The sequence below is a fragment of the Cucurbita pepo genome, chromosome 14 (genome assembly GCF_057944985.1).
Source record: "Cucurbita pepo subsp. pepo isolate OVF chromosome 14, ASM5794498v1, whole genome shotgun sequence".
Lineage (NCBI taxonomy): Eukaryota > Viridiplantae > Streptophyta > Magnoliopsida > Cucurbitales > Cucurbitaceae > Cucurbita > Cucurbita pepo.
The window spans coordinates 10,165,065-10,191,287 of record NC_141811.1 but is presented as its reverse complement, the minus strand read 5'-3'; the positions used below and the strand labels follow the sequence as shown (position 1 = coordinate 10,191,287).

Genomic DNA, 26,223 nt, shown 5'->3' with positions numbered 1-26,223 from the left:
ATGTATAGTACTTCTCTACATACAGCTCACTCGTGCAAGCATTGGGCTCACACACCCCCTGGGTCTAGCTTATCGGCCTAGCCGTCGCTACACCATGGAGAGATAGGGCCCACATAACATCATGGCAAACATGAATGTCATAAGTCGTAAGTCATAAGGTACGCATTCGCATAACAGGGAAATATCTCGATGCATATGACACACAAAAATGCATGAGGTCCACGTCGCTTAAAATCATGACATAAACTAATTATGCAAGTCAAATCTTCATTCATCTATAACATAGTATAATGAGTGTGAATTATGCATACATTTTTTCATACATCGCATATCTTATGTGGCATGGTCCGTAAAGGTTTATGCAACATAGATATCTTCATCATAACATATTGCAACAGCATGACATGTCACACATAGGTTTATAATCATAGATTATCATCATCATGGCATATTGCAACAACATAGCTTAACACAACATAACATGACGTGACGTGACGTGACGTGACATAACATAGTACAACATAGCATGACATGACATAACATAGTACAATTTAGTCGAACAAGGCATAATATAGTATGACATAACAATCATAGTTATGGCACATGCAAGGGTTACCAGACACGCGTCATCATATATAATATAATTCATCCAACCAAGCCAACTCACTTACACACATTTATGGATCAATGCACAACACCAAATGATTCTTTAAAATGCAGTATTGCTCGATCAAATTCTTGCATATTAAGTCATCTCTACCTTGATGTCGTCTATCATTGGCCTGAAATCTTCAGTCAACTCATTAAAAAGTTTCAACATGGTCTTATGTGACATGTCTAGCTCTTCGACACGCTCTTCTATGTGTGCGACAAAACTTTCAGAGCTACCTTCACGTTCTAAGCTACTCAGTTGTGTAGCTCTCTTTTTTAGAGAGTCAACCTTATATAAAGCTTTTAATTGGCAACCCATCCCGTTGGACACTCGTGGCGTTAGTTCCACCGACTTTCCCATCCAATTTAACTAGTTAGTTTTCTAAGGAACAAGTAATATCGAGAATTTCCTTCAAGAACATCATATCTTCTTCCATCTCAGTTAGTTGGTCGACTTGTGACTTGACCATCTATTTATTGTTGACATTGTTTCAGTCTCAACGAGGAAGAAGTTAACTTGTCACAATTGTACTCTTTTGGTAGCGGGTGAACTAGTCACTCATGTAAAAATCGAACTTAGCGGACAATTTTGACATATGGTCGAGTCTCGTTACATGTTTCGAGATAAAATGTTGTTATAAGCAAGGAAATGAATTGAAAAATGGTTTGAAAGAAATCATTGTAGATGTCAATTGCAACGAAAACATGTGAGCAAGAGAGATATAACACTTTTTCGGTAGGAGGTTTAATGACTACCTGGTCCCCACTATAGTATATTTTGAGGCATTTCATGTCAAACGGGAGTAAACACGATTTTGCCGAAATGTCATACACAAAAAAACAATAGAACAGGAAAACAAGATAAAAGAGGTCTGACAAGGCATGGACATGCGACCACAGGCAGCACGTCCTGAACAAACATGATCGTGGTACAACATACCCCAAATAGACATACTAAACAGGTACTCATAGAACAAGCGATCATGGGACTCATCCATGACGTTACAAAGACCTACTAAAGGGGTACTCGTAGGAGACAGAGGTTCATGTGTCACCATTCACTCAGCTACTAAGCTTGTTAAGCTTTCTTAGTCATCCTTGTCGTGGAGGTTTACTAGGTTATTAACGCGTTTAGGAAGTTTGAATTTCATCTCGTATTTTCAAGACGATTGGGACTAACTCCTTAAGCTAATCCAATTTCTAGGAGCACTAACGTTTAGGCCTTTGATTATCGCTCACAGTCCTATGGTACTCGGTCTATTGAAAATGTCCTAACCTTAGTCAATGTGAACGAAACGACTCTAGCTCTAGCTTTCCCATCTTAATTTGGTTCACTCACGCATACTTGTTAGAGAGATAATCCTACCGATCACCTAAAATACAGAAATCATATATATACGAGGGTCATGCATAGTGATTGCTCTCATAATCGTTTTGTAATTTTCATTAACAAAGAATAATTATTTCCAACCCTTCAATTACCTTCCAGACTAGAATTAAAGTATTAAAGAGAATTATCTTGCTCTGTTTCTTTCGAATAAGAGAAACAACTATGTATAAAAACATGTAGATTACTAATAACAACTCTTATGCTTTAACTACATAAAAATCTCTTGTCTCGTCTCCTATGAGACTAGATATTGCATTCGTGGTGACAGAAATCTCGCACGGACCACCGCGCTCATGTGTCCCTAGGTTTTTTCTATCGCAACTTCTCAAAAGACCAAGGGAGAGATTGTATCGGTTTAGCTCTCCATACACACTGATTTTCACAGAGAAATCAACATCTTAGTCATACAAAATCAATAGAATAAGAAAAGAGAGTAAGGGACTAGAGAGTTATCAAGTTTTCTGCTCTCCTTCAATGGAAGTTTCTCTTCCTTGAGCTCTCTCGTCCAAACCACTAATGGTCATTGAGGAGTGATTGTTAAAAATGGTTTTTATGGGTAGTTTACATGTTTTTGGGTAATCAACCACTAGGATCCCTCGATTTTGATCGATGAACTATATGATGGTTTGCATATATGATCCCAATAGGGGAGTGCTTTATTGAGTTTTATTAATACTCACCCTATTTACATGAGTGTCAGAATTCACGATGGGATTGTGCCGAGAAAAGCCACCGAGGACCATGACTACTTTAAGTAGGGGAGAATGTGACAACCATACTATGAAGAGAGTAGATTGCGACCCTCACGTGCAGACAAGACAAGGTGGTGACATGGTAGTGGCACCCAATCAGCCACACGAGGGTTGAGACAAAGTGAGTGCCATGATGCGACCGAGGAGGATGGTGCATCATCTAACACTCTATAGAGATGTGCATGAAAGTTAAGCCGAGACATAGGCAAGATAGAGGCAACATGTCGACATGAGTGTTAGAGATAGACTTGTTGAAGAGTCTGGTAGGACCTCGAGCCTTAACCTCGAAAGTCAAGGTTCTAAAGAGAATTTGGCCATGCGATTATAGAGTCAAGTCCGTCCATATGAAATATAAAGCCCTCAAATTTGGTGTCGATCGGACACCAGATGAACGTTTTACAACATTGTATGCCTGTTAGCTAAAATTATGTCTACACCTGTCTAATTAGAAATGCCTCAAAATGTATATTGGAAGAGGCATGATGTCAACTCTCTATCACCCCTAGACCCTATGGCCTAAGCGAGCTACCCAGTGGCAGTGAGCGCGAGCACTACGAGACGAGTGTCTCAAACAACTTTCTTTGAAAATAGTATTTCAATGACAGTGTTGATGGCACGAGTGTGCCGATATTGCGCCCCCGCCCATATGTTAAAGGTTTGATTATACACTTGTAAATGAACTAGCATGGACACGAGAGGGTCCAATGTCTTGATATAACCTGAATGGATGGATGTTCTGGATATCTCAATGTTATTAACGACTCATGGACCCATTTTTGTAACAGCCCAAGCTCACCCTTAACAAATATTGTCCGCTCTGGCCCGTTACGTATCTTCATCAGTCTCACAATTTTAAAACTCGTCTACTAGGTCTACACCCTTACAAAGAATCTTTCATTCCATTCTCCAACCAACGTGGGATCTAACGGTTTGAGTCTTGTGATTAAAATATTACATTCATACGTTAAAATATGTTCCATTTGGGAACGCATTAGTTCAGGAAACGTGCACTATATAAAACATAAAATTGCCCCAAGAAAAACACATAGACTTTTGGGTAAACAAATCACGTAATCATATCGTGAGTTCAAGAACGAAAACGAGAAGTAATTGTGAAAAAGAACCATTGCAATAACAATAATACACAACAACTCACAAAACCCATGTTCTAACCCCATTAGAAATGCAAAGTTTGGTATACAAACCACAATAATCCATGAAGAACAAGAATATGACTAGAAGAACTTAGGATCATAGCCATTGCTAGAGGTAGCCAAGATATAATAAGCAACAATATGGCCAATAGAGCCCCAAGCAAGAACATCAACAATATTAAACCCAACAGGGTCATTAGATTTCAAGAGGCTAACATATTCCTTAGCCCTCACATCGCCTGCCTCAAAATGGGTCACTCCATTCTGCTCCGGCACTTGCTTGCTCACATTCTCCCTCTGAAATTTGAAGAACACGAACCTCCCCAAGAACAGGGACAGCCCTGTGCTTAGGCTTATCACAACAGATGGCTCCAGCGCTGCCTTCACCACCGTGGATCTCCTTGTGCCAGAGCTGGTGAGCTTGCGGCTAGATTTGATGGTTGGGAGTAGGCGGAGGCCTTGGAATGATAGGGCGGAGGGGCTTCGCTGCTGCCTCCTGGCAGCAGCGGAGAAGGTTGGGGCGGTGATGACGGCAGAGGAGGAGGCGGCGGCGGCGGCGGCCATGGGTGACGGTGGTTGACAGAATTGGAGTGGATAATTGAAGGAGGATGAGGTTGAGGATCATATAATATAGATTGTGAGGATGAGATGGAGGGAAGGGTGGATTTTGGGAGGTGACGTGGAGGAGTTTGATTGGCTAGTTCTAGATTAGAGATTCTTGGATCCAAATTCTTTTTACCATTTTTTTAATTAATAATAATTTGACTATGGAATTGGAATATATATAATATCTATTTAATCAAATCGAATCTAATTTAAAAAAAAATTAAAAATGAAAAACGTCATCTGTTGGAGAAGAGAACGAAACATTACTTATTAACGTGTGAAATTTTCTCCATAACAGACGGGTTTTAAAACTGTGACAACCACCGTATAACCATCTAAATAGAAAGATAGATCTAAAATTAAATAAACAATAATTTTTTTTAGTTTAAAGGTACTGTATATAATAAAAATAAAAAATATATAAAAATATTTTAATTGAAATATGCGCTTAAGATATAATAATGTTGCAACAAATAGATAATAAATACATTAAAATTCGGGCGGGCGTGGGTCTCACTACACCAGTCAAAGTACCAACATTATAATTTATATATTTTTATTTAGATCGTGTCGCTCGGGTCAACCTGAGAATTTTGTCCCATGAACCTGAAACCGACCGATTCAATTCGTTTTCAGAAAAATGAACCCAATCCTACCCCTACCCAAAATGCTAATTCGAGTTGGGTTGGTCCGGTAGGTCGAATGTACACCCTAATAGCAATAAAATCATTTCTTTATCTGAAATATTTTATAAGGTTACTCTAATTTGGTGGATTCACTGGTTTACACGTGTCAGCTGACTCATCCGTCCACGTCAGTCATCCACACCTGACTCTCCACAAGTCGTCTATGGCCAAATTCAGTGTCCAATCCCTCCTCCAGATACCCCAAATCCCCTTTTTCACTTTTCTCTGTTTTCGTTGGGTGATCTCTTTGGAATTCAAAATTATGGTTTCGTTTCACTAATTTGCTTCTACCATACAATACTCTGAACTTGTTCTTCCTTCTTCTCAATTTCCCAATGGCTACGCTGCTGAGAAAAGTTTGGGGATCCGTGTCGACTCGCTCGGGATTGCACTCGGAAACGTCGTCTACCGATCGCCGTGGGTTTGAAGAGCCGCCGTCGTTGGGTGAATTCGATCGGATTCCGATGGATATACTGATGCAAATACTCAAATTAGCTGGCCCTAAGACCTCAGCTAAAATGGGTATGCTCTGTAAGTCTTGGAGATCTCTTGTTTCTGACAATACTCTTTGGATTTTCTTCCTTCATAACCAATTGGAGCCTTGGGATTCTGTTTTGTTTGGAGAAACTAAGTTGGCTTCCGGATACCCTCTTGAGTAAGTTTGGGAATTGTTTATTTCGTCATGAAATTGGGAAATGAATATAATGTTGCGTTGTTGTGAAGTTATTTGAAGGTGTCACTATGAATTTGTGGTTACAGAACATTTTCCAGTCGGATGATGCCATTGTCGTTCATGAAAGTGTATAGCAAAAGGGCAGAAGTGCCGGGCTCTGTTATCATTGATGGTGAGTTTGTGTAACCTATTTTAAATTTATCATTATATGATGTTATTCACTGAACATATGGCCATTTATTTCCATTTTTGTTTCATCATTGAAATCCGTTCATTTTCTTGGTAGAGTTATATTCAATGAGTTGAATGAACATATGATTTCCACGATATCATGTTGGGACAAGTTTGATAACTAAAGCCCTCATCATTCTCAAACTCAAAGCATTTGGAAAGTTTTCCATTCTTCAGTTTTTTTCTCAAAAGTTACTTCGAATGGTTCATGGGTTTTTGAAGATATTAGATACTCATTCGAATGATGCATGTCTAGTATGATTATCAACAAAAGATAACTTATGAATCTCCAGTAATATTCTGAACTCTGACCCAGATGTTGCTATGCGTAGAGTACTTGTTTGATAAGCTTTACCTTTGTGAGATCCCACATCGGTTGGGGAGAAGAACGAAACACCATTTATGAGGGTGTGTGGAAACCTCTTCCTAGTAGACGCCTTTTAAAAATTTTGAGGGAAAGTCCGAAAGGGAAATCCCAAAGAGGACAATATCTGCTAGCGATGGGCTTGGACCCTTACAACCTTTATCAATTGGCCTTGATTAATTAGCCCTCATTTTGGTTTCTGATTATGAGGCTTTTCCAGCTTGTGGCCTTAATGTGACTTATCTTTCTACTGTGTTTGCACTGATTTTTGATGTTGCGGGTTCAATTGGAGTACTTTTCTTTGTATGAATTTTGGCAAACATTTCCAGAGTATTTAGAGTCGATCCTTCTAGTTCAATAGAAGTTCTTAACTCAAGTATCAGCCTCTTTTGGCTTTCAAGGGAATGAATTTGATTTCTTTGGGTTTGTTGCCTTCCACATAGCCAACATCAAAGTAGGCTTGTAACGGCTCAAGCCAACGGCTTGTAGATATTGTCCTCTTTGAGTTTTTCCTTTCGGGCTTCCTCTCAAGGTTTTTGAAACGCGTATGCTAGGGAGAAGTTTTCACACCCTTATAAAGAATGTTCCGTTCTCTTCCCCAACCGATGTGTGATCTCACATTGTTAGTGTTGGATGAGCATCCGAACATAGAATAGCACGTGCAATTACCAGTACCTTATAGTTTCTGGAAATTTGTATCAGTGTGAAGGCACTCTCACTATCTCTTGTTTGTTATTGAGAAGGTGGTTCTGGTTATTGCAAATTTGGTTGGAGCAAATACACTTGTCCATCTGGGCGTTCTCCAACATTTTTGGTGAGTGCTTTCTGTCAACTTCCTGTCCCTGTTTGTCAAAATCTTTCCATTTGGAATATTGCATACAGCTGCTAGATAGCCTTGATTTCGGGCCTCTTATTAAGTCCAGTAATTGAATTTTTTCGTTTTGTCTACAGGAATTTGGGAACATCGAATCTCCTATGTATTCTAGACTACGCCATTTTTTTGCTACTATTTATAGCAGGCCTGTTCTTTTCTTTTTCTTTTTTATATCTGATATTTGAACTCCCCTCTCTATAACGACGAATCACTAGTCTTCTCATCAGTTGCAGTTTGTATTGACAAGTCCACTGCACCTAATTTCAGGATGCGGGTTAAACCATCGTTCCATCCAGTGGTAGTGTCATTACCAATCTGCCATTATGATGGTCAGTTTCTTATTTTAACTTTGTTAGTGTTGTGATGCTTTTTAACATATTATCCATGTTTTTCCTTTTTGACATGATAATGCCTCCATACTTTTTTTTTTCGTAACCGGGAGTCGGAGCTTTGCTCTCCTACAACCAGGGGCACCCACACCCGCCCAAGGGGCGGGCTTGGGAGATATCAAAGGCTTTTAGTATTAAGTTCACTCGAAGGTTCGAACATGGGACTTCTAAGCCAATATGACTAAGAGACCCCAAGCCCTTGCCAATGAGGTTGCCCCCTTAGGGGCAATTTTAGATAATACTTTTCAGGATAGCTAATGAAATATCATCAATATTATATTATAAATGTTTTCTTACCAAACGAAAAAAATATCATAAATGTTCCTCACAATACGTTATAATTATGAATGAAATGATACAACGATAATGTAATTTATGCTACATAAAAATGAACAATAACATAGTGCTGATACTATTATTAACTTAAAGCTTTAAACTCTTTCAAAATTTCACTTATTAGAAAAATAAATAAATTGATAAATGCATCACTCATGGTTTAGGTTTAAATTTCTATATACCTGACTATATTGTCATCAATCTTTTTGAACTTCAAAATAGATTTTAATTTTTTTTATATTAATTATGAATTATTGTTAACTTATGATAATTTTGTACCTTCAATATGTAGGTAATTATGTGTATTATGAGTAAATATGTTTGCATTACTTTTCTCCTTCAGATACTGAGTCAGCGAAAGCATCGAGACAGCAACTCAAAGAAGCCATCCATTCAGTGTTATTTGACATGAATGTCCCGTCTGTTTGTGCCGTTAATCAGGTTTTATGCTTGAGACATGTCCTTTTCTTTTTTTCCCTCTCCTCCTCCTCCTCTCTTTCTCTCTTGGTGACTGATATGATTACAAGTCCATATATAAAAAAACCTCGATACCTATTTGTATGAAGTTTTATCTGTTCCCGTTCCCACAACACTCCCTAGTGGGTTGCTTAAGTTTGAAGGAAGAAAGGAAATTGGTCCGGTTGAGGGTTTGGAGCTTTTAAAGAAAAGAAGGGTTCTGTTGGTTTGATAGTGATAAGAAGAATTATATTAAGGGTTTGTTATCACGAGAGGCTGATGAAGATAGAGAATCGGAAAGAGATTTGGTGGAGAAACCACTCTTGTCAAGGTTCTATAACCAAAGTCTTCCTATCTGTGATATCAACAGAATAAAGGGCAGTGGATAAGCTATCCCATTCATCAATTTCGTTCTCTGTATAGGTTCCAAGAGGTAGAATCAATGGGATAAAAAATCAGCAATGGCAGAGTCCTTATTGAGAGATAGAGCAAATAAGTGTGAGTAAACTTTGAAGGGATTAATTCCCAGCCAAAGATCTTTCGAGAAGCCGGTTGTTTACCATTCCCCACGTTATACATGACGTTATTGTAGAGTAACCCCTTGTTTTATCGATATTTCTCCAAGGACCCTTTGATAATGAAATCATAATATAATGGCCCAGGCCCACCGCTAGCAGATATTATCTGCTTTGGCCCGTTACGTATTGCCGTCAGTCTCACGATTTTTAAAACGCGTTTGTTAGGAAGAGGTTTCCACACCCTTAGGAATGCTTCGTTCCCCTCTCTAACCGATGTGGGATCTCACAATTCACCCCTCTTGGGGGCCTAGCGTCCTCGTTGGCACACATTTCGGTGTCTGGCTCTTATACCATTTATAATTAGCCAAGCCTACTGCTAGCAGATATTGTTTGCTTTGCCTCGTTACGTATCGCCGTCAGCCTTATGGTTTTAAACGCGTCTGTTGGGGAGAGGTTTTCACGTCCTTTATAAGGAATGCTTTGTTCCCCTCTAACCGATGTGAGATCTCACAGATAATCTGACCTGGTTTAAGATCAAAGTGTGTGGAGCCGTATTTAGATGCACTCAATCTTCTCCATAAAGCTGTCTTTTCCTCATGAAATCTCCAAATCCATTTAGCCAAGAGGGATTTATTTTTATGTTGGATGCCAATGATGCCAAGACCTCTCTCATCAATGGGGAGAATAACTCTCCCATTTTATATCGTGAGAACAATTTTTCCCTGCTGTCTTTCTGCAGGAAATTGTGAACCCAACTTTTTTTTTTTTTTTGGCAAGTGACAATTTCATTGATGTTTGAAACTTAATAAATAGATGTGTTATCCATAATGTTTACAAAAAAAAAAAAAAACTTCCCAATTTACAATGAGAGATGTACGACTATAGCACCAAGAAATGACATGGTAAACAACATTATTGAAGAGCCCAGTATAAGTACGTGTCTTCGCCATGAATACTCTTTGATTTTTTTTCTTTCCATAGATTCCAAAAGAAAGCCATAATGAGGATTGTCCATAGTAGAACTTTTTCATTTTTGAAGGGGTGGTACACTAAGACCATGTCCAGTAACTCCTTTACCTCCCTAGGAAAAGTGAACATGTCGTTTTGTGACTTGTTCTCTTGAATGAATTGGGAACTTTCAAAATTGTCATCTTAAATAATTGCATGTACCATCTGTTTTTTAATATGCAGGCAACACTGGCCTTGTATGCTGCAAGAAGAACTTCGGGAATTGTTGTCAATGTTGGTTTCCAGGTGACTTCAATCGTCCCAAGTAAGCTAACTTAACTTTATATGATCTCTATTTCAACTTTTATCTAATGTGTATAAATCAAGTGTTCTGAAGAAACGCACCTTAATGACTCATTATGTCTCTTTCTGTTGACTGGTTAATGCCCATCAAATTGTCACATTCTCTCATTATTTTTGTACCATTTTTATAGTTTTAAATGGCAAAGTAATGCGGAAAGTGGGGGTTGAAGTTGTGGGGCTGGGAGCTTTAAAGCTTACAGGGTACCTCCGAGAGCTGATGCAACAGAATAATATACATTTTGAATCGATGTACACTGTTCGAACATTGAAAGAGGTACCATTAAAGCTTTCATTGTTTAAGATTTATTTCATAAGCAAGTTTGTCTGGTGTATAATCAAGTTGTTTCCTAGGAGCTGAAATATAATAAATTATTGTTCGTTTTACTCGTTTGGGCTTCTCATTAACTCAATACTTCGTGTCCATATTGATGCAAGCAAGATGATATTTTTCCTTCTAGCTTTAGCATTTTTGTTGTTCATAGTGAGATCCCACGTCGATTGGAGAGAGGAACGAGTTCCAACAAGGATGCTGGGCCTCGAAGGGGGTGGAATGTGAGATCCCAGGGGAACGAGTGCCAGCGAGTACACTGGGCCCCGAAGGGGGTGGATTGTGAGATCCCACATCGGTTGGGGAGGAGAACGAAGCATTCTTTATATGGGTGTGGAAACCTCTCCCTATCAGACGCGTTTTAAAAACCTTGAGGGGAAGCTCGAAAGGGAAAGCTCAAAGAGGACAATATCTGCTAGCGGTGGGCTTGGGTTGTTACAAATGGTATCAGAGCTAGATACTGGGTGATGTGCTAGCAAGGAGGCTGAGCCTCGAAGGGGGGTGAACACGAGGTGGTGTGCCAGCAAGGACGCTGGCCTCAAAGGGGTGGATTGGGGGCTCCCACATCGATGGGAGAAGGGAACGAGTGCCAACGACGATGCTGGGCGCTGAAGGGGGGTGGATTGTGAGATCCCACATCGGTTGGGAAGGACGAAACATTCTTTATAAGGGTGTGGAAACCTCTCCCTAGCAAATGCATTTTAAAAACCTTGAGGGGAATCCCGAAAGGGAAAGTCCAAAGAAGACAATATCTGCTAGCGGTGGACTGTTACACATGTGTAGTTCATTTTAGTTCCAAACTCATGCCTATTTGTCTTGCTGTCTAAACTTTCAAGTAGTTTATGTTAGTCTCTCAAGTTTCAATTAGTTTAGTTCCTTTTAACTTGGGATATTGTCTAATATCTGTAAATTTTTAACCTCAGAATCTATGTTATGTCGCTGAAGACTACGAAGCCGAGTTGTGTAAAGATACTCAAGCATCCTATCAAGCTGCTGGGGAAGGTTGGTTTACTCTTTCGAAAGAGCGATTTCAAACCGGAGAGGTCTTATTCCAACCACGTATGGGAGGAGTGTAAGTCTGACCCAGCATAGTGTATCAATTTCAGCTTCTCTTAGTAGCAAAAGATATAATTTGAAGCAACTGATATGATATGGTGTTCACATTTGTGGCAGACGAACAATGGGCCTGCAGGAGGCTGTGGCACTTTGCATGGATCACTGCCATGCTGCGGAACTAACATGGGATGATTCTTGGTTCAAGACTGTGGTTTTGTCTGGTGGCAGTGCTTGTCTTCCAGGACTTGCAGGTTTTCTTCTTCAATTTTCCTTTTCTTTACATCTTTGAGGTTTTTCTTTTTTCTATTTTTTGCTTTCAAAGTTTTAATAATACCTTTTTAACTTTAAAAAAGGGTTAAAAAATGCTCTTGCCATTCATAATACCCTCTCCAATTGATAGCTCCCTTATGGTTTCATTATTATTATTTTTTTTCTTGCTATAGCAGGTATACCTTGGGTAGTTGTAGTTAAAAGAGATTGAGGAAGGAAAGAATGAGAGTAAGAGGAGAGGTAAAAAAGAGAAAAGAGAAGTGATAGGTGATAGATCGAAGTAAAGGAGATAAAAGGAAAATGGAAGAGGGAGGTGATGAGGTGTAGATAAATGGTCTCCAATCATATACTAACGATAAGGTCATAGTGCAGAAATCCTTGAAAGATTTACTAAAAACGTTCATAAAAATTCATTTAAACCAATAATGATGTCAACAAGCAGTAGAATCGAAATACAAGAAAAGCAATGCAACGCCTTGATCTAACCTAAGGGCTACTATATCAGATGTAAATGTGACTACATTGACTTCGCTTCCATGACCTCCACAGCGACGTCGTCATCCGTACATGGGTGTCTTACCTTTACCTAAAAAAGAATGACACATGACTTGAGTATTTAAGAATACTCAGTAAGTAGCCCTACTTTTGGGGTCGAAAAATGCAATCATGGTGGGACATCTTTTCATAAAATAACTTAGCCCTGACTACTTTCTGGTCTGATCAGGGTTGGATGTGTAGTACTTCTCTACACATAGTCCACACACGCGAACATGGAACCATCAGGTGAGCTCGTATATGTACCCCTTGGACCTGACTACGAGTTAGTGCATGCTCACGTTGCTAGAAACTACCAAGGGAAAGGAGTGCATATAATATCATGGTGTACGCGTCTACACTAAGCATAACGGGAAAGTATCCCGATGCTCATGGTATACAAAATGCATGAGGTTCCATGGTGTCAATCGTGGTGCATACTTATGATGCAAGTCATACTTGCCTTTCTTTTCATGAGACAACTTTCCTATGAGACATGCATACATATATTGGATATACTTTCCATGGTTAACATACATGACATCAATGTCACATAGACATAGTATAAACATGCAACATAATATACGTGACATAACATATAGAAGTTCATGTATCATATACGTGACATAACATATACGTGACATAACATATAGAAGTTCATGTATCATATAACTTTTATATCATAGCATAATATAACTTATATCATAGTAATCCGTCACATAACATATGACGCATCATAGACCATAACACCACAGAATATGACACGTACATAGGTCACAAGGTACGTGTCATTCATACAACATACTTGACTAAGCCTGTGGGCGTCCATAAGTAGAATCACTTACTTGGTTGACCTAAGCCGAAGTCACTATGCTTCCCTGATGCTAGCTTAAAACTACTTTTTGAAATCTAATTCCACTGGAGGAGTTCTATAGTCAAAATTTAGGATTCCATTATGAAAATTGGCTATCTAATTGTATAAGATAATCCAAACTTGGCTTCAAATAATTTAAATCAACTAAACAGTAGCTATACTAACCTCAAATTTCTTTGGAAGCATAAAAAAAACGGCTTTGGAAGGGTTGAAAATGGTTGAAGTGGTCCGAAAACGTTAAACCTGAGTCAAAATGAGCCAAGAAGCCAACCTGGAGATGCTAGAGCATGGATTTTCCAACTAGTTCTGGATCCCCAAAGTAGGATAAAAATAGAGTAGCTATTGTGACTCAGTAAACTGAAGAACCACTCTTTTATATTAGCGTCCTAACTCCTACTTTCTCAATCTAATCGATGTGAGACAATTTATTTATTTTAATTTTTGGTTGTTACGTCATGCACATCTAAAAGAATTTTTCATCCCGAAAGTACCTTAAGCTTGGAACAATTCAGGGTACTTCTACTTCATCTCATCCTCCCATTCCCACGTGGCTTTTTCCGCTTGGTAGTTTTGTCACAGTTCCTTGACAAAGATTATTTTGATCCTTCCATAGGCATGTTTGACCCTTTCAATGATGTTAGGATGACTACTGTTTAACTAATTTAAATTATTTGGAGACAAGTTTGGATTATTTTATGAAATAGAATTCTAAATTTTGATGGTCGAACTTCTTAGGTGGAATTAGATTTTAGGGATCAGTTTAAGCTAGCATCAAGGGAGTATAATGACTTTAGCTTAGACGAACCAAGTAAGTGGTTCTACTGTTAGACGCCCATGACTTGGTTAGATGACTTGTATGTTGTATGAATGACATGTACCACGTGACCCCTGTTCATGTAATATTTTGTGATGCTATGGTGTATGATGTGTTATGTGATGATCTAAGCTAGGATAGGAATTATAATATGATATGAAATATGTTATGCATGATACAAGAACCTCCATGTGTTATACCGCATATATTATGTTGCATGTTCACACTATGAAATATTGATATGCCATGTATCTTAACAATGGAAGATATGTCAAGTATATTTATGCATGTCTCATTGGAACATTATGGCATGAAAAGAAATGGAGGTATGACTTGCATCATAAGTATGTACCATGATTTGATACTATAAGACTTCATACATTTTGTATGTCATGTGCATCGAGATACTTCTCCATTATAACTAGTATGGACGCATATACTATGATAGTATATGCATTTCTTCTCTTCCGTGGCTTCCGGTAGCGTGAGTGTGCGCTAGCTCGTAGTCAGGCCCAGGGGTACTATACGAGCCCGCCTGCTGGATCCATGTGCGCTTGTGTGGGCTTTGTGTAGAGAATACTACACATCCAACACTATTCGGATTGAAAAGTGGAGACCAAGACCAAGTTATTTATGAAAAGATAAGTCTCATCGTGATTGCATTTTTCAACCCCAACAGTGGGGCTACTTACGGAGTATCTTTAGATACTCAAGCGATAAGCTATTTTTTTTAGGTAAAAATAAGCCACCAATGTATGAATAACGGCGTTGTTGTGGAGGCCATGAAAGCAAAACTAGGGTAGTCACATTTGCATTTGATATACTAGTCCTTAGATTAGATTAGAGTATTGCATTATTTTAAATTCTTGTTATTTCAATTTCGTAGTTTGTTGACATCATTGTTGGTTTAAATGATTTTTTATTAATCGTTAAGTCGATGACAACATTTTAGTAAACTGTTTTAAAGGGTTTCTGCGGTTAGTAACCATGACATACAACTTAAACGTCTAATTTGAAAATGATAGGACGTTATTGATAACGAAATTATGTGTGAACTAACTCTGGTACATGAACTTTATGGACGTTATTGATAACGAAATTATGTGTGAACTAACTCTGGTACATGTGCTACAAATGTTGTGGTTCAGTAAGGTTGCAGAAGGAACTTTATGGACTTCTTCCTTCACCAATGTCCGATGGAATCAGAGTCATTCCTCCACCATATGGTACAGACACAGCTTGGTTTGGGGCAAGGCTTATTAGCAATGTAAGTTCCCTGCTAATCATTTCATTTCTTTCATTTCCAACCAACCTTTTGGGGCTGTTTCTTAGGTTAGGTTAATTGTGTTAGATGAACACGACTCTCGACAATGATATGATATTGTCCACTTTGAGTATAAGCTCTCATGGCTTTGCTTTGGGCTTTCCCAAAAGGCCTCGTACCAATGGAGATAGTATTCCTTGATTATAAACCCATGATCATTCTCTAAATTAGCCGATGTGGGACTTTCATCCAACACCTCTTCCGAACAAAGTATGTCTTCTCTTAATCGAGGCTTGACTCCTTCTTTTGAAGTCTTCGAACAAAGTACACCTTTGTTCGATACTTTAGTCACTTTTTGACTATGCCTTCGAGGCTCACAATACTTTGTTCGACATTTGAGGATTCAATTGACATGACTAAGTTTAGGGCATGACTCTTCACAATGGTATGATATTGTCTACTTTGAGCATAAGCTCTTATGGTTTTGCTTTGGGCTTTTCAAAAGGCCTCATGCCAATGGAGATAGTATTCCTTATTTATAAACCCATGATTATTCCTTAAATTAGCCGATGTGGGATGTTCATCCAATAAACTGGAGAAAACATCCTCTAAAACAACACCTTCCTCTCTAACTTTAACCCACGACTAACGATTTAGGGAGGAAAAATCAATTCATACCTCTAAACTTTAGGTAAGGCTAAATTAATAAAAATACTCCTAAAGTTTGTGCGGTGTCTCAAAAATACTTTTAGACTTTCAGAATAAAAAAAATCTAAAAAGTACCTTTACCATTAGTTTGGTTGGAAACTCTTAGTATTTTGTTTCAAAAATATCTTTGAACTTTTAATATTGTTTAAAAAATACCCCGTTAGTTTTGGTGGTGGGAGACTCTTAGTAAAATACCCCGTTAGTTTTGGTGGGAGACTCTTAGTAAAATACCCCGTTAGTTTTGGTGGGAGACTCTTAGTATTTTGTTTCTAAAAATATCTTTAAACTTTTAACACTGTTCAAAAATACCGTTGAACTTTAAAAAGTTTTTTTAATACCCTTCAACTTTTTTAAAAAGTTCAAAATACCCTTACGGTTTTAAAAGTAGTATCAGCACATTTTACCTTTATAAAAAAAAGTTCTAAAAAGTTCTTACCTTCGATATATAGACAAAAATGTCTATCGATACCCTATAGATTATCTCCAAACTTTTAAATGTTACTTTTGAAAGTTAAGTATTTTTGAAACGTGGTACTACTAGTAATTTAAAATGTTTTAAAGGTGTTTTTGAAGTTTTTAAAAATAGTTGAGGTATTAGTGCATCTTTTGAAAACTCAAGGGTATTTTTGAAACACTCTTGAACTTTCAAGAGTATTTTTGAAACAAAGTATTAACGCGGTTTCCATAAACTAATAGTAATGATATTTTTGAACTCTTTTGAAAGTTTGAAGGGTATTTTAAAGATTTTTTGAAAGTAACTAAATAATAATATTAGTCGTAATCCAAAACTTTTTTTATTTTTTTTATTTTTTATGATTTTAGGAGAACAATAAATTTATATTAATGATTTAAAGTTGATATGAAGTATTCTCGAAAATCTAAATTGTTGATGATTTGTATAATTTGACTATGTCAAGATTTTTATATGTTACAAATACCTAGGACTAATATTTTTTTTATATGGTTTTGAATGATTTATGTCGGTACACAGCTAAGTACCTTCCCTAGTCATTGGTGTGTTACGAAGAAGCAATTCCGACGAAAGTCCAAACTCAACCTTCTTTGGTGAGCACTGTTCCTGTCGGGTTATTTATTCGATACTGAAAATTCATTGATAGAGTTCAAGGTATCGATAAAGTAAAAATGTAGAGTGTATATACTTCTCCTTTACACAAGTGACTTTGGTCGATAATAAATGAAATACGTAGAGAGTGTAATAAGATATCTGTGTTAGGTTACTTTGTTATCAAATGATATAGCATTCTTTGTCAATTGTCTTGTAATTCATATCCTTTCTCATGTATTGTTTACAACCTTTAGTGGGTTTGATGTTTATGCTGATGTATAAGAATCTCCTGTAAATGCAATCTTTTGCAGGCATCCTTGAATTTGCATCTAGTACTAGTTATATCGTATTTTTTCGACATGTTTTTTCTGATTATATTTAGCTGATTGGAGATGTCTACAGGGTTGAGCGGGGACAAAGTTTAACAATAAGTACTTGTTTTGTTATGTGGATTAAACGTTCCCACACTGTGTGTTGCAGCTGACGACTAGTCCATATGCTTATGGGACTAAGTTGAGATGGATACTTGCACTAGCTTGACGCTCTATTAATCACATTGGAATGAGCTATAATAAGTGTCACGTTTATTTTTGTCATAATCTATGATGCTTAAAGTATTCGACTTTATTGAATTCGGAATTTTTTGAATTTTTTAAAATCTTCGACTTTAGCTAGAGAGTAGTTGTATTAGTAGTTGAAAATTTACATTCGAAAGTCTATACAATTAAAAGGATTCTAGTTGGGTTTAAAGGATTTCAAGTCAAATATCCTCTTATAATAGGATGATGGTATGCGTGCACACTCATAAGTCGATTATAAAGTGAGTCGTTGAAATTCTCGCAATTTCTAACAATTTATGCATGAATTGAATTGGGTCGTTCACCATTCAGATCAATGCTTTGAATGCTCTAAACAACTTGAATCTGGCCGTTTACCAAATTGGAATGATACGGAGAAGATTAACATGATTCCTGTGCAAGAATGACTTGATTGTTGTATGAACAACACATGCCTTGTGACCCTACACGTGTCGTATTTTATAATTGGATGACGTGTACTATCTTACGTTTACGCTATATTTATGCTATTTTATTTTATTCTGTGTCACGCTATGCTATGATATTTTATAAAAGAGGATGTAGCTAAAATGATCTAGAGATTGATACCTCTCCTAGTAAGATGGGTTCGAGGACAACCCAAGGTAGAAGCTAGTAGACATGTGACACCTAAGTAAAGGAGAGATACATGAATGAACTGAGATTAAATCCGAATAAGAGTGATCAGAAGGACTAAGAAAAGCTTAAAAGAATTGAAAGTCACTATTTATACCAAAATCATAGAAACTCCACGGTTAAGTGTGCTTTGCTTGAAGCAAATCTTTATTCTTAGCAGTGAGGAGTAAGTAACGTGATCGTAGGAGAATGTGAGGCCATCAGGTGCCGAATCTAGAAGAATGTGAGGCCATCCGGTATCGAATCTAGATTCCGAATCTTGATCCAATATGTATCCTAGGCATGGTTCGTGACACAAACCCTAAAAATATGTCACAATGACAATTAATTATTCCCCACACAATGGGTCTTCGCATGGAACCAAAATCCGTCTGGATCGCTGGATTTGAAATCGTTCCATTCCAGGAGGACATGGAGGAATCAGGGCCAGCTTTCAAGAATCTTCGCAGCAGAGAGTATGAAGGTCACAAGAAGAAGGTCTTTATCTTATCCCTTGATTAGATAGTTTCTATGCCGATTTCATTCTGCGTTTCAATCTTAAATTAATCTTCTCTTGTAACTGTGAAAGGTACATTCTCTGGCATGGAATTGCACGGCCATGAAGCTTGCTTCTGGTTCTGTCGATCAAACTGCTCGAGTTTCGCATATTGAGTATCACGAACATGTATGTTTTCTTTTTGCGCCGGGTTTTATAAGTTCTTTGTTTCTCCTGTGGAATCTTGTTCTCAAATTGCGACACTGATAGTGTAGATCAGCTATGCTGGGACCATAAACATTCTGATCTTATAGCCACTGCATCTGGAGACAACGCTGTTCGTCTATGAGATGCTCGTAGTAAGTGTTTGAAACTGAGATTTTAGAATAACTTATCCAATTGAAGTTTAGAATATGGTTCATCATTTTTCATTTTGTTCCATATAGATGGGAAATGCTCACAGCAAGATGAGCTCAGTGGGGGAAAATATCAATAGCAATATCACCTACAAACCTGATGGCACGCACATAGCTGTTGGGAATAGGGTATGTTCTTGGGTGAAATTTGTGCATTATAAAGCCAAATCTACTTGGGCTTTCCCTTTCGCGCTTTCGCGCAAGCGCTTCCACTCAAGGTTTTTAAAACGCGTCTGCTAGGAGAGGTTTTCACACTCTTATAAAAGATGTTCGTTCTCCTCCCCAACCAATGTGGGATCTCACAATCCACACCCTTCAGGGCCCAATGTCCTCACCGACGCTTGTTCCTTTCTACAATCGATGTGAGACTCCCCAATCCACTCCCTTTCGGGCCCAACGTCCTTGCTGGCACACCGCCTTTTGTCCACTCTCCTTCGAGGCTTAGCCTCCTCGCTAGCACAATGCTCAGTGTCTGGCTCTGATACCGTTTGTAATGGTCGAAGCCCGCCGCTAGGTGATATTGTCCTCTTTGGACTTTCCCTTTCGTGCTTCCACACCCTTATAAATAATGTTTCGTTCTCCTCCCCAATCGAAGTGGGATCGCGCACTCACTGTTTTCTCACATTTTTGCAGGATGATGAACTTACAATTCTGGATGTTAGGAAGTTTAAACCAGTTCACAAGCGCAAGTTCAATTATGAGGTAATGCTTATCTACAATAATCAACGGTAACTCAACCATTGGACCATTTATGGAAACTTTAAAGGAGGATTGTGTTAACTGTGAAGAAATTTAACAAATCACCATAGAACATTAAAGAATCTGACTGCTTTCACATGTTGACGTTGGTCTTACCTTGAAAATTATAAGTTCAATTTTATCAGAGGTTGTCTTTGATCTGTTTGTGGGAGCTGTTCGTGGGAGCCCTTTAGGCATCGTTATTAATGTGTATTACAGCCACTAATACTTTCATGTCACTAATGTTAGGATCGCACAACAACGCATGCACTCGATCAAGATGAATACAAAGAACAAGAGAGAGAAAATGCAAGAATATTGGCTAAAAGTTTTATATTGATGACTTCAGGATGAAGAAACGAGTATGTACATGGGCTATATATATGGTTTCAGTATATATATAGTTTTAATAGATATAACCACTTACTATATATATAAATATCTACCAAATTAAGTTCAACCACACAGGAGAAATACATTGCTTTCTGCCAGTGAGGACTTGTTTCATTGATATAGTAAGGATTTTAGTGCCTCTCCTTTCCTATTATGTCTGATCTCTGATCTATGAAAGCCCTAGAATCTTCCCTCCTTGTCTTTGGGTGAAGAGGATTAATGGCGTGGTTTATGGATGGTTTGTTTCTTCTTTTGCTTGCAGTCGACGAATGTCCAAACGGGACGAACAGTTCACCAGATTCCTTGTCGGGGTGCGATGAACAGTATGGAGTGGGATCCAAAGCATAATTTACTTGCTTATGGCTGGGGATGACAAGAACAAGTATCAGGCTGATGAAGGCAAGTATCTGTGCATATTGATGTTTCCCACTAATCTGTTTAATTTGATGCACAGGAGGGTTTACTTTCAGTTTTATCTTCATTTTCTTGTTGCAGGTATTTTTAGGATCTTTGTGCTGGAAGTGCATGATTAATAGATGGCTAGCAAAAACCGGTAGAGATATATATATGGTAGATATTTATATATAGAAACTGCTTATATGTGTTAAAAGCTATATATAGTAGCAAACTAAAATCGTATATATATATAAGTGCTTTGAATATGTATTTACTCTATGTATTCTTCTCTCCTGTTGTACGTACCTGTTCTTTATGTTCATCTTAAAACTTTAGCCAATATTTCACTTTACATTTTCTCTCCCTTGTTCTTTATGTTAATCTAGATCGTGTGTGCGTTATTGATCCTAACAAATTGTCTTCTCCGGCAAATGTATTGAATTCCCCTTATTGATGGTCAAATTTTCCTTTGAAACAACAAACAATCTAGTTGGTTTAGCAACGCCGGGTGGGTTTGAAATGTCTTTTTTTTGTCAAGTGTGTTCGAACACGACTCTCCAGAATGGTATGATATTGTCCACTTTGAGCCTAAGCTCTCGTGGCTTTGCTTTGGGCTTCCCCAAAAGGCCTCATACCTATGGAGTTAGTATTCCTCACTTATAAACCCATGATCATTCCCTAAATTAGTAGATGTGGGACTTCCGTCATCCAACAAAGTGTTCAAAACCCATTCCAAACCGACCTTAAAAACTAAACGACATGAAAAGGGTCCAAAGGAACTAGTCTCTTCAATACCATAACAGATAAACAAGCACAGGTCTCCAGTAAAAAGTATCTATATGTCATCAAAATCTAAGATCTTTCTATTGATGATGTGAAGAATTACAAACGGGAGCTCCTTCTAGAAAGAAAATTATGAATAGACATTAAGCCACAAAAGTTACTAAATATGGCCAACTTCCCCTAATCATGCCTCTACAACACAACGTGCACCACAAGCAGTGTTGCTTATAATCAACCACTCATCAGTTTGGTTCACTTCAAACACAACACTATTCTTGTTGCTTCACCAACCTGCATCATTACAACACAAAATCCATGGTTAAGCAACAAATTCATCACAAATCAAAACCTTAATCTTATAAATGCAATTAACAATGGTAATTAGGAGCTTATACCTGGCAGCTGCAGCAATTGAACTTGGAAGCACTTCAAAGGCCACAGAGTATGAACTTAGAAGCACCAAAAACAATGCCAGAAAAGCACAGAAGAACAATGGTGACGAAATTCCTAGACAACCAAGTAAGAGGCCCCCATTTAATCTCCACACTAGAGCTCTTCATCCTATGCCCAATTTGAGGCTCTTTAGACAAATTAAAACACGACCCTTTCATCCTCAGCTCTTGAACACATCTTGTAAGTGCTCTGTTCTCACTCTTCTCCCTTTGCAGCTGCGCTGATGCCTTCCAATACAGCCACAATTTCAGCTGCACCACGATCACGAACACGCCCGATGTCGCCCCCATTGCCACTCCCGGAACCCACCATTTGTGGCACACATTGGGGTCCGACGAAGTGAACAAGAGAGTCAGAGACAGGGCATGGAACAGGAAGAAGTAGCAGCAGAGTTGGAAGATCTGTTGCTTTAGAGACTCCATTTTGGTCTCTCGCCGCCCGACTCGGAGGCCGAATAGATGCTCCTCTCGTTGCCAGAGCTTTAAAAGCAATAAATGGCCGGAGCTTTCGGAGATTTGCCTCAATGGGTGTTGTTCTATTACAGAGATCATAACGTTCTGATTCTCTGCTGGGATTTCGACTACGTGGGCGGCGCCGGAATCTCTCGTTTCGGTCGCCATGGTAAGTCTTTTCTTTCTGGTTTGAGTTGCAATGGAAGAAAATGGGGATCGGAATTTTGTAGGAGCGGTGAAGGAAGCAGAAGCGAAACGGGAATGAACTCTCTACTTAAAAGGGTTGTTTGTTGAATAACGCCTGATGGGTGGTGATGAATGTGGTTTCCCAACGGATATATTTCTTTAGACTCCAACGGTCGAATTGTTGACTTTTTATATATTATTATATTCAGTTGAAACGGTATTTCTTTTTGTTGAGGGAGTTTTGGTTTGGGCCTTAACGTTTCGGCCCATTTTGGCCCAACTTCTTTTATTTATTTATTTATTTATTTATTTTTTTATTTATAGATTTAGATGATTATAACGGTCTATTAAAGAAAAATCCGTATTTATTTCAAACTAAAAATATTTGAGATGCTATAAAAAAAAGTATATATATATATATAGCTAGTAGAATAAAAAATTAAAATACTAATATTATTATGGAAGAAATATATAATTGGTTAAATAGACATTTATAAATTATTTACTATAGTATCTTTATTAATTATTTAATTTTAATTTACACATATATATAATTGGTTAAATAGACATTTATTATATAAAATATTTAAAAACTAAAAATTTAATATAAATATTAATAAAAGAATATATTTGATAAAGACAAAATTTTGCAAAAGCATCACATTAAATTGTGCAGGCATGACATGGAAATTTATGTGTATGATATGGTGTTCTTGGCACAATTATTATATTGGTGTCACATCAAGAATTAAAAAGAAATAAATAAATAATTATCCATTGGGTATCACTCTAAAGCCAACGCCCACTCTCCACCTCTACGCTCTAAATCTCTACTAAATCTCGTGGATTGAATTGATTGAGACATTTTTAGATTCAACCAAATTATTCGAGTTATAAAATTTTAAATCATAAAATGCATATAAATGTGAGTTATGAGTATATTGATGAGTGTCAACGCGTGAAGTAATAGAAAAAGTTCACATGAATTCAAGGGATTGATACTCTTTCTAGAGTTCAAAGTTGAGTAAGCGGAGATAGGTCCATGAGCATCAATAGCATAGTGTAATTTAAACTATGAGTAGAGCAAATAATCTCATGTTCTTTTAGTGAACATAAGATAGAACACTTCTCATATTACCTTAATAGCACGGGATAGCACACTAGTCTCCTCATGTTATCTTTATACTCAAACTAATCATCTTCTTAGTATATCATTACCATTTACTAACATTCACATATACTCATGAACGTCTTACTATAAGAGTCACGGTCAGAAATTTTGTAACTTTTGAAAGCTCTTCTCACTGTCTTCGTTGTAAGTGCAAGTTAATACCCATGTGAGCCGATTGAGTCAAACTTTGTTGAAATCAACATTTCGGGCCGATACTAATGCTGAAAAATCTAAAATAATAAATTCAACCTTAATTTCAACTTTCTTACTTTTGAACATCAACTAGATCAATGGTTTAATTAGTTTCAGGTATTCTTTTGCTCTCTTTACTCATACATTCCTCAAGGTCATTTTAGTAATTTTCCTATAACCATGACTTAAATGTAGAAATCTAACTATTGTCCCTTTGTTTCCATGACCTCCTTAACTGACACAGTCATCCATACATGAGAGCCTTACCTTTACCTGAAAAATAGCAAACGTGTATGAGTATTTAAAAATACTTAGTAAGTAGCTCAACTATTAGGGTTGGAAAATACAATCACATGCAATCATAGTACATATTATGACCCATCTTTTCGTGACTATTCCTTGACTCTTCATTCTTTTCTGAGTAGGGTTGAATGCATGTTGCTTCTCTATGCACGATTCACTCATAAGCGTATGAACTCACTAGGCGGGCTCGTATACGTAGCCCTAGGCTTGACTACGAGCTAGCACATGATCACGCTGCTAGAAACTAACGAAAAGAAAGGAACATGTATCATATCATGATGTACGCGTCTATACAAAACAGGTTCCACTCTTTTCATGTCATAACTTCCCTATGAGATATGCATATGTGTACATGGTACTTATTTCGTTCATACCTGACTCAACAATGTCTCATAGGCATAATTGTGAATATGGTATCATACATACATGGGCTAACATACTTGATATACATGCATCACATAACATTCATCAACATAACATAGTCATAATGTAACATATCATAACATCATAAAATAACATGTAAATAGGCTCCAGGGTATTGTCATTCATACAACACTCAATTCATCCAACATAGTTCCAAGGAGTTCCAACACATTTACCTTGTTGGCCTAAGCCAAAGTTACTAAATTTTATGAGTTGTTGTTCGTTTGATCTTACTCATCGAGGTCTAGTTCTAAAACTGAGGTTCAGTTTTTTTTAAAGAACAACCCTTTACTTCAACCCAAGGTTGTAAGCTCTATTCGGATTGCTCGGGTCATCAACACAAATTTTCGGATTGGTCCAAAAGATTTTCTCAACCCAACTAGTGAACCATCCTAAAATTTCTACGATCTTCAAATTAACGCTTTAAAAACTATAATTGAATGCGAATTTTACACAAAATTAGTTTCGACATCTTTTTCTATATAAGGTGAGATTCAAACCCTAAAGCTTCCATTTTGTTGTGAACATTTAGGATGAAAAGTTGATGCATCTTTAAACCTTATAGCTATGAATTTAGTAATGATTTTGGATAATAATAAGAGTTGATTTAGGTTAGTTGTTGGGTCATTTTCAAAATCAAACTCAATTTTTTCTCAATTTTGCTAACAATTTATAATTAAGTATCCAATGGATGTTAAAAATTTGAAGGTCAAATCAAAACTTTGGAATTATTTTGTTGGGATTTTGTTTAAGACATTATATTTTAAAAATTAGAAAATGTTGTATGAAAATACAATACATTAACTATTATCTGATTTTAATAAAATTACATAAGTTTTAAATGTAAGTAATAAGTAACAAATACTAGGTAAATTATTTTAAATGAGATAATTTTATAAAAAAATTATTAATAAGATGGTAAAAAAAAAGTAATTAAAAAATAATACATATGATAAAAACTAAAAATTAGAAAAAAAAAAAAAATTATCCTACATCTATTAGATTGAGAAAGTGGGGAGTTCATGTTATGATTAATAGAGACTCATACCTTATGTTATTTATGTACAGTATGATATTATGTGGGTTAGCAGCGTGAACATGTGCTAGTCGAAGGCTAGACCTAGGGGTATGTATACGAGACCGCTTGGTGGGTCCATGTACACATGCATGACTCATGTGTAGAGAAATATTACCTATCCAATTTTGCTCCAGACTCAAAAGACATACCGGAGTGCTATGGATAGGAGAGATTGATGAAAGAATATGGTTAGAATATGGGTAGAAAGAGATAGGTTTGTGATAAAT

At 37.3% G+C, this 26,223-nt stretch overlaps 4 protein-coding genes and 1 non-coding gene across 12 annotated transcripts; 3 read left to right on the top strand and 2 right to left on the bottom strand.

Moving 5' to 3' along the window:
- Positions 1 to 3,900: 3,900 nt before the first annotated feature.
- On the bottom strand, positions 3,901 to 4,543 carry LOC111810821 (photosystem I reaction center subunit V, chloroplastic). The gene has a single exon (XM_023697627.2). The coding sequence runs from the start codon at positions 4,509 to 4,511 to the stop codon at positions 4,029 to 4,031; it is 483 nt and encodes a 160-aa protein (XP_023553395.2). The 5' UTR covers positions 4,512 to 4,543; the 3' UTR covers positions 3,901 to 4,028.
- Positions 4,544 to 5,408: 865 nt separating this feature from the next.
- Positions 5,409 to 17,619, top strand: LOC111810794 (actin-related protein 8). Of its 2 annotated transcripts, XM_023697585.2 has the most exons (12): positions 5,409 to 5,894; positions 5,999 to 6,084; positions 7,251 to 7,321; positions 7,459 to 7,526; positions 7,649 to 7,710; positions 8,450 to 8,547; positions 10,272 to 10,353; positions 10,523 to 10,665; positions 11,643 to 11,791; positions 11,893 to 12,026; positions 15,416 to 15,534; positions 17,231 to 17,619. In XM_023697585.2, the coding sequence occupies exons 1-12, from the start codon at positions 5,575 to 5,577 to the stop codon at positions 17,306 to 17,308; spliced, it is 1,410 nt and encodes a 469-aa protein (XP_023553353.2). In that variant the 5' UTR covers positions 5,409 to 5,574; the 3' UTR covers positions 17,309 to 17,619. The 2 variants fall into 2 exon arrangements, with proteins under 2 accessions (XP_023553353.2, XP_086973672.1); XM_087117546.1 differs by lacking the exons at positions 15,416 to 15,534; positions 17,231 to 17,619 and adding an exon at positions 14,716 to 15,113.
- Positions 17,620 to 18,217: 598 nt separating this feature from the next.
- On the top strand, positions 18,218 to 18,322 carry LOC147789547 (U6 spliceosomal RNA). The gene has a single exon (XR_015411873.1). It is a non-coding gene; the product is annotated as a U6 spliceosomal RNA (small nuclear RNA).
- Positions 18,323 to 18,670: 348 nt separating this feature from the next.
- On the top strand, positions 18,671 to 21,221 carry LOC111810834 (THO complex subunit 3-like). Of its 7 annotated transcripts, none has more exons than XR_015411625.1 (8): positions 18,671 to 19,014; positions 19,106 to 19,201; positions 19,293 to 19,371; positions 19,459 to 19,557; positions 19,669 to 19,942; positions 20,062 to 20,130; positions 20,822 to 20,958; positions 21,055 to 21,221. XR_015411625.1 is itself a non-coding variant. In XM_087117211.1 (7 exons), exons 3-6 carry the CDS (start codon positions 19,363 to 19,365, stop codon positions 20,930 to 20,932), a joined length of 288 nt encoding a protein of 95 aa, XP_086973337.1. In that variant the 5' UTR covers positions 18,683 to 19,014; positions 19,106 to 19,201; positions 19,293 to 19,362; the 3' UTR covers positions 20,933 to 20,958; positions 21,055 to 21,221. The 7 variants fall into 7 exon arrangements, 3 of the variants coding, with proteins under 3 accessions (XP_086973337.1, XP_086973336.1, XP_086973335.1); XR_015411624.1 differs by lacking the exon at positions 19,669 to 19,942 and adding an exon at positions 20,416 to 20,528 and having other exon boundaries at positions 18,672 to 19,014; XR_015411626.1 differs by lacking the exon at positions 19,669 to 19,942 and adding an exon at positions 20,416 to 20,528 and having other exon boundaries at positions 18,675 to 19,014; positions 19,288 to 19,371.
- Positions 21,222 to 21,791: 570 nt separating this feature from the next.
- Positions 21,792 to 22,811, bottom strand: LOC111810817 (uncharacterized). Its single transcript, XM_023697620.2, has 2 exons — positions 22,134 to 22,811; positions 21,792 to 22,029 (listed from the first exon to the last, which is right to left on the bottom strand). Exon 1 carries the CDS (start codon positions 22,809 to 22,811, stop codon positions 22,167 to 22,169), a length of 645 nt encoding a protein of 214 aa, XP_023553388.1. The 3' UTR covers positions 21,792 to 22,029; positions 22,134 to 22,166.
- Between the last annotated feature and the right edge of the window lie 3,412 nt (positions 22,812 to 26,223).

Excerpts from the sequence above, each read along its gene's own strand:
- LOC111810821 (XM_023697627.2), bottom strand. The coding sequence starts at position 4,511 with ATGGCCGCCGCCGCCGCCGCCTCCTCCTCTGCCGTCATCACCGCCCCA.
- LOC111810794 (XM_023697585.2), top strand. The coding sequence starts at position 5,575 with ATGGCTACGCTGCTGAGAAAAGTTTGGGGATCCGTGTCGACTCGCTCG. Across the intron at positions 8,548-10,271 it reads CTGTTTGTGCCGTTAATCAG|GCAACACTGGCCTTGTATGC; the intron begins GTTTTATGCTTG and ends TTTAATATGCAG. Across the intron at positions 10,666-11,642 it reads CTGTTCGAACATTGAAAGAG|AATCTATGTTATGTCGCTGA; the intron begins GTACCATTAAAG and ends TTTTAACCTCAG.
- LOC111810834 (XM_087117211.1), top strand. Across the intron at positions 19,558-20,061 it reads ACATAGCTGTTGGGAATAGG|GATGATGAACTTACAATTCT; the intron begins GTATGTTCTTGG and ends ACATTTTTGCAG. Across the intron at positions 20,131-20,821 it reads AGCGCAAGTTCAATTATGAG|TCGACGAATGTCCAAACGGG; the intron begins GTAATGCTTATC and ends TTTTGCTTGCAG.
- LOC111810817 (XM_023697620.2), bottom strand. The coding sequence starts at position 22,811 with ATGGCGACCGAAACGAGAGATTCCGGCGCCGCCCACGTAGTCGAAATC.